We start from the raw sequence: 10,268 nt of genomic DNA on the forward strand, positions 1-10,268 counted from the left end.
TGTGTGTGTGTGTGTGTGTGTGTGTGTGTGGCTTCCATTTGGCTGGCGAGAATTCTGGTTTTGCTTTCAGTTTTGTGCACAGAGCTGTTTAATTCGACTCAATATGGGAAGCGCTTCCTCTTCCTCTCCATCTGACAGTCCCCTAAGGAAGACTTTGGCAGATTTGTCAACCTATAGCTATGAATCTGTTTTAATTCTGTTTAGCCAATGTATATTCTTAAAAGTGAGGAGAGGTGGCCTTTGTATGGTGGCCTAAATTATTATACTATTCTTCAGCTAGAATTGTTTTGTCACAGGAATGGAAAGGCTGGAAATTCTCTCCACTCCATCTGGGCTAGCCACTTTGGCCTCACTCCCTTGCAGCAATTGAGCCACTCTGGGCCCCCTGAGAGCCAACTCTGGGTTTGTTCTCTTTCAAGAACTGAGCCAATCTGTTTGGAAGCCTTTGTCCAGGAGTGGAAGTGGAATTTTTAAACGATACCTCCTCTGAGTTTCTGTCTGTGTGGCCATAGCCTATCTGTCATTTGTGTTTTTGTGTGTATTGTTTTGGGGTGAGCCACTCTCGCTTGTGTAGGGTGGGAAAATTCTACCGGATCATTGCGAGCCATTTTGAGTCCTCTGTCTGGGAGTGGAAATGGGCTACATCTTGTCTGATCTTTTGTTTGTGGGACCATGTCTGTTGTCTGTCTGTATGTGTCTCAGTACTTGCATTGACTGGTTGAGACGAATAACAGGGCTCACATGTGACAACACCAGTGTACCCTATCGCGTCGGGCTTTGCCTGTGGCAGAATTGTTGGTTGGGATTTTCCCTTTTGGACTAGCCTTGTTGAAACCGTGCACCTCAGATTGGGACTTGAACCCACGTGCCGGGACTCAAACCCAGCCAAAACTCAGATTGGGACTCAAACCCAGCCAAAACTCAGATTGGGACTCGAACCTGGCCAAAACCCACGGTCTTCCAACTGAGATCACATACCTGGCTTCAGGACTTAATGAAGCTCAGGTTCTCTCTCTTTTTTTTTTTTTTAGAAGTAATGGATTTACTTTACTTTATTTTATTCTTTTAACATCTTCATTGGAGTATAATTGCTTTACAATGGTGTGTTAGTTTCTGCTGTATAACAAAGTGAATCAGCTATACATATACATATATCCCCATATCTCCTCCCTCTTGTGTCTCCCTCCCATCCTCCCTATCCCACCCCTCTAGGTGGTCACAAAGCACCGAGCTGATCAGAAGCTCAGGTTCCTGATGTCCCATTGCAGAAAGAATTCAGTGAGTGACAAAATGATAGGTAAAAAGTGGATTTATTTAGAGAGAAACACACTCCACAGAGTGTGGGCCACCTCAGAAGGTGAGAAAGGCACCAGGGTATGGGGTTGTCAGTTTTTATAGGGGTGGGTAATTTCATAGGCTAATGAGTGGGAGGAATATTCCAGCTTTTTGGGGAAAGGGTAGGGATTTCCAGGAATTGGGCCACAGCCCACTTTTGTTTTTTGTTTTTTGTTTTTTTTGGGGGGGTTTTTTTGCGGTACGCGGGCCTCTCACTGTTGTGGCCTCTCCCGTTGCAGAGCATAGGCTAACTGATGTGTTACAGTGAGCGTATACTGAGGCTTAAGGTCTAGTGGAAGTCCACTTGTCCTGCCATCTTGGACCCATTTGGTTCTAATCAGTTTATGTCATGTCCTTGGACTATGTCATTCTTTCAAAGGTTGTTCCCTGCCCCCTTCCCTCCTGTTTCATTTTTATGAATGACCAGAGCTCTATTCCATCTTGTAATGGCCCCCCCAGGGTATTTTTACAAAACTAGGAGATCTTCAGCTATGCCCCCATGAAAAGGAATTGTTATTTCTCTCCCCCTGGGCCCTCCGGAACACTTATCTAGACCATCTCTAGTTCCTGAAACTGAAGAAAAAGGCAGGGAAAGAAGGCGTTTTTTGTGGAAGGGGGAAAACTGAGATCTCTGGTTAGGTCTTTATGTGTTAACTTGTAAATGAGCTCTGTTTAATTGACTTGAAAGTAATCTCTTAGAAACTAAATCTAAATGTCTAGAAAATTGGCCAAGATAAATTTTAGGACCACATGATCTGGGAAATATTCAGTACTGAATTGACATCTGCTACTGAAGGTGGCTTAAGCTTGTTGGTTTGATTAATATAGACATGTCTTTAGAGTCATCAATGTTAAATAATGCAAGTGAGATAAGAGCTTTTGGGTAAACTCTTTAGAAATAATTGTTTTAAGGAATGTGTACTTAAGAATAATCTCTTCAGCTACTTTGTAGCTTAAAAATTTAGAGTTAAGTTAAATGATGGAAGTTTATTGAATAAGTAGGCCATTTACAAATAAAATAAGATACTGAAACATTAGTGAATATTGGCTTACCTTGGCAGAGAGAGAAACTAAAGGTATTTGGTGCCACCCTAAGATACTCTCCATAAGAAAGCACATGTTTTTACAGTTGTGCATGATCAGGATTTTCTAAGATTGGATTAAATCTAATTGGATAAATGGATTTTGTTGGGAGTGGGCTAAGGCAAGACCAGATTTGGTTTCTCCCTTCAACATTTTCTTGGAATACTGCTTTTGATAACAGCTTGTGAGTTCCTTTGCCTTTAAGTGATCTGTATTTGCGTTGAAATCTTTTCACTTTGGTTAAGTAAATAAGTATTGTTTGGCAGTTTCTAAAAGTTCTTTTGACCTCCAGCTAACTTTGAGATGCTTCAGAGGGCCCCTGAGTCATCTCAGAGAGAAAGATTTAACTAGGATTATTTGTTATGTTAAATCAAATGTAATCAGTTAAATTAAATGTAATCCCGGTTATTGTAACCAAGTTTCTTTACCGATTACATTGCAATCAGATGTTTAACTATGCCCTTTTTTAAAAAAGTCTTTCTGTCATTTATAGACAGTTATTATTGTACTCTGCTTTTGTAAAGTGCTTCATCATCAAGATTTATGTGAAGGACCCCTTTTGACAAATACAGATCTCTGATAAATTTCACATCATACTGCTGAGCTGGATAAGAAAAAAAATCTTAATGGAGAATCTGATGGCTTCATAAAATGTAACAAAAGGATTGGTTACTGAGTGAACTAGTGAATATGGTTATAATGTTTTTTTGTTTTTTCTTTTTTTTGGTCTGGAATATCACTGGTTACTTAATATTACAGACTTACTTTGAAAGCAAATGTCTTGGTTTGGCTGTGTTCAATGGAGATGAGGGTAATTTTAGGGAAAAAGATTATGTTTCAATAGATATAAAATTCTAGATCTGTTAATTAAAGTCTGTATTTATGGAAGTTATTGTGTTAGTCACACTTTTGCCCTGATGTTTAGGAGAAAAGAAAAATTACCTAGTAAAGTTATCAGACTGTAATTATTCATGATGTATCACTGTTTGCTTTAGGTCTACTGCTAAAAGCACATGTACAATGCTTATGTGACAATTGGGCATAAATAATAAAATGTATGGCCTATAAAGCGTTTCCTCCTTAACATACCTCTGAGCTTGTTCAGTTTTACTCTGATTAGGTTTCCCCCAATGAGGATTAACTAGGCAAATATAAAGGAGGCCTAGCACCTAAGGACATGATCTATACCTGGGGCGAAGAGTTGAATCACCCTGGCACTGAGGGATAGATATTTTGATCATCAACGTCTTCTATTGAAAAACTTGCAATCAAAAGGGGAAATGAAAGAAAAAAAATCTGCACTGATTGAAGTATGAGGAAGTCACTCTGGCCTATACATGGTTTAACTTTAAAAAGCAGCCTAGGGCTTCCCTGGTGGCGCAGTGGTTGAGAGTCTGCCTGCCAGTGCAGGGGACACGGGTTTGCGCCCCGGTCCGGGAAGATCCCACATGCTGTGGAGTGGCTGGGCCGGTGAGCCATGGCCGCTGAGCCTGCGTGAAGGTGACCACTGTGGATGTGATTCCAGATGCATTTATTCCTGTATTGTTGTGAACTTGAATTTTCTGAGCTATATCAGACTCTGGGATGCCACAAGAATTTAAAAATTCCCCCACCCTCTTCAACGAGATTTTGGTTAAAGATTTAAGAGGATTACACCTGGTTCAAGGTGGAGTAGAGGCCTTTCCAGCCAGAATAGGAAAAGCATCTGGAAGTGACAAAAACACTTCTTAAGGACATTATTCCTAGGTACTGCCTTTCCTCTACTATTCAGAGTAGCAATGGATCTGCTTTTGTCGCAGAAATAACACAAACAGCAAATAAAGCTTTAGGTATAAAATGGAAACTTCACTCAGCATGGAGACCCCAATCTACAGGAAAAGCTAAGAAGATGAATCACAGGAAACCCACAGGACCACAGGAAATCACAGGGACAAGGTCTTGCCAATTCCTCTCCTCTGTATACTGGTGGCCCCTAGAAGCTGGCTAGGATTGAGCCTTTATGAAATTATATACAGGAGACCATTCTTAGCTCCTAAGAGTAAAAAGAAAGAGAAACATTTCTAATGTAGGAAGAAAAAAATTAAACAGTATGTAAAACAGGTTGGTCAATTGTTAACTGCTATGCATAAGTTTATGTTCCACAGGTCTCCCCGTTGCCTGGAAGTTCCCTTACATCCCTTCAAAGCGGGAGACCAGGTGCTGCTGAAGGTTTGGAAAAAACAAGGACCCGAGTGACAGCTGGAGGAAAAATGGAAGGGGCCATACAAGATGTCCTCCTTACTTTTCACACCTCCTTAAAACTGGATGGAGGGACTTCCCTGGTGGCACAGTGGTTGGGAGTCCGCCTGCCAATGCAGGGGACATAGGTTCAAGCTTTGGCCCGGGAAGATCCCACATGCCACGGAGCAACTGAGCCCGTGAGCCACAGCTACTGAAGCCCGCGTGCCTAGGGCCCGTATTCCACAACAAGAGAAGCCACCGCAGTGAGGAGCCCGCGCACCGCAACGAAGGAAGAGTAAAAAGATTATCTGAAACCGATGAACCCAGCCTGCCCCCAGCCTGCCCCCAGCAGAGGAACAGACCTGCAGGAAATCGATGTCTCACCCTTTGGGAAATCTTAAGTATTTGTTCCAACAACCAGAATGAAAGTTCTGTTTTCTTATCCTTTCTCATACCTTTTACCTACAAAACTATAGATTCATATGCTGACTCTTTCGATAATTCTAACTGCTAGATATGTGGTCAGTTTCCTACTTCCAGGTCTTCGGGATTGCCTTGGTGGGTTTCCTCCCTTACAGGGAATGGTTTGGAAACAACTGGCTTCAGACATATTCTCCTGAATTCCTAAGGAAATTAGATCTATTCTGTCTACTAAAGTTCTAGTTGTCACTCCTCTTACCTCTAACCTGGTCTGTTGTATCAAAATGGCAGAACAAGGGATTGAGATCTTAATCATATAAGACTCAGATCCAGGACTTGGAACTCAAATATTTCTAATTTGGTATCTATTCCCCAAAATTTAGGCAGGACTATGCCCCATCTCAGCAGAAGTAGTCAGAGCGGTTGTTGACCCGTTCCCTAAAAGATCTGGGGAAACATAAAACCAAAGTGGGGATTAAAACCGAGTCCCCTGCCGAGTTTATAATTAACATCTTTATCCAAAACGATTGTTTCCTTTTCTCATCCAACATCTGTTCTCCTCAAGACTGAGGAGTATCAAAGAAAAGGGGGACGTGAAACCAAGCAGGGCCCGTGCGGCTCCTGGACACGGACGCCTTTTTGTCCCCTGTTTCTTGTAGGCAAGACTCCAGCGGCCAGGACCTCCCCTGAATTCCAAAGGGCAGATTCAAACATTTGCTAATTAATGGAGGTGGGGAACAGCCAAGAAACCACCTGAGGCAAGATTAAAAGGACCAGAGAAGCTCATCAAGATTAGGAGAGGAACACCTGAGACCCTACACACACCCTAATCTTGTCAGCAACCCCACCTTGGGAAGTATTGTTATAAAACTCATCAAATCCTCCTGGGGGGGGCGGTGGGGACACATAGTTTTCGAGGCAGGAGGCTGCTGTGTCCCCCTTTGCCTGGCAAAGTAATAAAGCTACTCCTCCAAAGCTCTGTCTCCTGCGTATCTATTAGGCAACACTGGGGAATCAGCACAAGCTGCTTGCTCAGGGAAAGGATGGGGTGGGGGACTAAAGGTCTTAAGCCTTATCCCCATTTTCCAGATGAGAAAATTGAGGCTCAGAAGTCAGGGGACTTACTTGAGGCCTCCCAGCTAACAAGTGCCAGAGTCATAATTTGAACCCCAAATGGCCCAACTCTGAAGCCAGCACTCTACCCCCCACACACTTCCTCCCTCTATTTTCCCCAAGTCTTCTTTAAGGAAGTCATGTAACTCAGTCCAAAGATGTGTTTCACTCCTCTGTAAGACCTTTTGTCTTCTAACAGCCTTAAAACATTCTTTTTTTGGAAAGGGAGATGGAACTATTCCACTGCTCCAATTGATTTCTTTGTACTACAACAAAATTTAAAACTTCTGTGCATCAAAGGACACAATCAACAGAGTGAAAAGGCAACTTACAGAATGGGAGAAAATATTTGCAAATCATACATCTGGTAAGAAGTTAATATCCAGAGTATATAAGGAATTACAACTCAACAACAATGAAACAAGCAACCCAATTAAAAAATGGGCAAAGGACTAGAATAGATATTTCTCCAAAGAAAATATACAAATGGTCAATAAGCACATGAAAAGATGCTCAACATCACTAACCATTAGAGAAGTGCAAATCAAAACCCCAATGAAATACCATTTCAATATCGTTAGGATGGCTAGTAACAACAACAACAACAGAATAAGTGTTGAAGAGAATGTGAAGACATTGGAACCCTTGGGCACTGTTGGTGGGAGTGTAAAATGGTGCTGCTGCCATAGAAGACAGTATGGCAGTTCCTCAAAAAATTAAAAGTAGAATTACCATATGATCCAGCAATCCCACTTCTGGATATATACCCAAAAGAATTGAAAGCAGGAGCTCAAAGAGATATCTGTACACCCACATTCACAGCAGCACTATTCACAAGTCAAGAGATGGAAGCAACCCAAATATCCATCAACAGATAAATGAATAAACAAAATGTGACCTTATGCATACAATGGAACATTATTCAGTCTTAAAAAGCAAGGAAATCCTGTCACATGACACAACATGGATAAATCTTGAGGACATTATGCTACATAAAATAAACCAGTCATGGGCTTCCCTGGTGGCGCAGTGGTTAAGAATCCACCTGCCAATGCAGGGGACATGGGTTCGATCCCTGGCCTGGGAAGATCCCACATGCCTTGGAGAAACTAAGCCCGTGCGCCACAACTACTGAGCCTGCGCTCTAGAGCCCATGAGCCACAACTACTGGACCCACATGCCACAACTACTGAAGCCCACGCACCTATAGCCAGTGCTCCGCAACAAAGAGAAGGCACAACAATGAGAAGACAGATCACCGCAACGAAAGAGTAGCCCCTGCTCGCCACAACTAGAGAAAGCCTGCACACAGCAAAAAAGACCCAACACAGCCAAAAATAAAAATAAATTTATTTTTAAAAATTAAAAAAATAAACCAGTGACAAAAAGACAAATACTGTATGATTGTACTTATATATAAGGTCCCTAGAGAAGTCAAATTCACAGAGAAAGTAGAATGGTGGTTGCCAGGCGCTGGGGGAGAGAAGAATGAGGAATTCTTGTCTAATAGGTATAGAGTTTTAGTTTTGCAAGATGAAAAGAGTTCTGGAGATGGATGATGGTAATGGTTGAACAACAATGTTAATGTATTTAATACCACTGAACTGTACGCTTAAGAAGAGTTAAAATGGGTGCTCACTTTGGCAGCACATATACTAAAATTGGAACAATACAGAGAAGATTAGCATGGCCTCTGTGCAAGGATGACACGCAAATTCATGAAGCATTCTGTATTTTTGGAGTTTGGGATTAGCAGATGCGAACTATTATATATAGAATGGATAAACAACAAGGTCCTACTGTATAGCACAGGGAACTATATTCAATATCCTGTAATAAACCATAATGAAAAAGAATATGAAAAAGTATACCTGAAACTAACACGATACTGTAAATCAACTATACTTCAATTTAAAAAGATTTTTTTTAATTTTAAAGACTATATATAAGTATAAATGAATCACTTTGCTATATACCAGAAACTAACACAACATTGTAAATAAAAACACTTCAATAAAAAATAAATTAAAAAAAAATAATGGTTAAGATGGTAAATTTTATGTTGATTTTATAATAATTTAAAGAAAATTTTAAATGCTCATTCCCACATCACCATGTCCTCCACCCTTAGCCATCTGGTGAATGATTAGTTTCTCAACACCAATGTCTCCTCTTGTGAGCCCTTCCCTTAGCTCACTGAACCTTGTAGTTGGCCATTCCCTCCTGTAGTATGCCTTGCACATTGTACCTCTTACAGCACTTATCAAACAATATAGCAATTATGGTCTACCTATCCCTTTCCACCACTAGATTATAAGCAGTTTGGGGGCAGGGACAGTGTTTTACTCCTCTCTGTATCCCCTAGGCCTGGGGCTTGGTAGACTGGAAAAACCCAAGAAAGGCTTTTGTAGGGGGGTATCTTAAAATTAATGTTTATTTTTGTATATTAAAGCACAGCATACACAAAAATCATTGAAAAACTACAAAAGGAAAATATTTTACCATATATAACAAGAATTTCAAATCTTTAATATGTTAATATATATTTAAATAATTTTAAAAAGCTAGTTCCAAACAGAGAGGTGTTGAACCTTGACTGAAAATGTATACATTAAATTATAAACGTAAAATAGAATAATAGAAAATATTTAAATTTAGTAAGAATAATATCATAAGGCATTACCAATCTTTATTAAAAGAAAATGGATTTCAAAATGGTAATTTTGTGATACAGCCACTATGGAGAACAGTATGGAGGTTCCTTAAAAAACTAAAAATAGAACTACCATACGACTCAGCAATCCCACTACTGGGCATATACCCTGAGAAAACCATAATTCAAAAAGAGTCATGTACCAAAATGTTCATTGCAGCTCTATTTACAATAGCCAGGACATGGAAGCAACCTAAGTGTCCATCCACAGATGAATGAATAAAGAAGATGTGGCACATATATACAATGGAATATTACTCAGCCATAAAAAGAAAGGAAATTGAGTTATTTGTAGTGAGGTGGATGGTCCTAGAGTCTGTCATACACTGTGAAGTAAGTCAGAATAAGAAAAACAAATTCCGTATGCTAACATATATATGGAATCTTAAAAAAAAAAAAAGATTCTGAAGAACCTAGGGGGAGGGCTGGAATAAAGACCCAGATGTAGAGAATGGACCTGAGGACACGGGGAGGGGGAAGGGTAAGCTGTGACAAAGTGAGAGAGTGGCATGGATATATATACACTACCAAATGTAAAACAGATAGCTAGTGGGAAGCAGCCGCATAGCACAGGGAGATTAGCTCGGTGCTCCGTGTACACCTAGAGGGGTGGGATAGGGAGGGTGGGAGGCAGACGCAAGAGGGAGGAGATATGGGGATATATGTATATGTATAGCTGATTCACTTTGTTATAAAGCAGAAAGTAACACTCTACTGTAAAGTAATTATACTCCAATAAAGATGTTTTTAAAAATGGTGGTTTTGAAAGCTGTAGACCCGAGAAAGCCTGGATCGATTGAAGTTCTGGCTCTTAAGGAGTTCATACCGGAGTTACTTGACCCGGGGCATCGGGGGCTCCCCAGGCTTTAGAAACCACGCCTCCTCCGAGAACACGGCCGCGCGTCTCCTAAGGCTCCACCTCAACAGCTTGGGCCCCTGGGAGGGTCCAAGGGACCCCACACCCACACCCACTCCCGGCCAGGGCTTGTGAACTAGACCCGCCCAGCGACCCAAATGTACCTCAGGTAACGGGCAGCCTGCTCTGGGCTTAAGGCCCCAGCTTCCGCAAACCCTCGGGACGCCTCCATGACCCTCAGATCGGGCTCCGTGTATCTCGACCGCGGATTGAACTTCCCTCGTTCCCGCCCTGCGCATGAGCCTTGCGCGTGGAGGTGGGGCAGGGCCAACGGACAGTGTAGCGGCCGGCCAATCCACTGCACGAGCTCCGGCGCCGCCGCCTGAGCCCCGCCCACGAAGGTCGCGCGCATGTGCCTACGCGCGCTTTGGGGGGGTGTAGAGGAGGTAGCTGAGCCCGTGGCGGGTGCTGGGTTGTGTCCTCTTGTCGTCTCTTGCATTTTCAATCTAGTCCAAACCACGCTGCGGC

The 10,268-nt window shown here is 41.9% G+C and overlaps 1 protein-coding gene and 1 non-coding gene across 2 annotated transcripts in view; one reads left to right on the forward strand and one right to left on the reverse strand.

Annotated features, from left to right (window-relative positions):
* Positions 1 to 10,022, reverse strand: part of ERCC6L (ERCC excision repair 6 like, spindle assembly checkpoint helicase) — a 37,659-nt gene extending 27,637 nt beyond the window's left edge. Inside the window, exon 1 of the mRNA XM_024744079.1 lies at positions 9,905 to 10,022. Within this exon, the coding sequence (XP_024599847.1) occupies positions 9,905 to 9,972 (68 nt within the window). The 5' untranslated portion in view covers positions 9,973 to 10,022. The remainder of the gene's footprint in view (positions 1 to 9,904) is intronic.
* Positions 7,803 to 7,909, forward strand: LOC112399103 (U6 spliceosomal RNA). The gene has a single exon (XR_003003171.1). It is a non-coding gene; the product is annotated as a U6 spliceosomal RNA (small nuclear RNA).
* Positions 10,023 to 10,268: the final 246 nt, after the last annotated feature.

Source organism: Neophocaena asiaeorientalis, unplaced genomic scaffold (assembly GCF_003031525.2).
Source record: "Neophocaena asiaeorientalis asiaeorientalis breed wild unplaced genomic scaffold, Neophocaena_asiaeorientalis_V1.1 scaffold333, whole genome shotgun sequence".
Taxonomy (NCBI): Eukaryota; Metazoa; Chordata; class Mammalia; order Artiodactyla; family Phocoenidae; genus Neophocaena; species Neophocaena asiaeorientalis.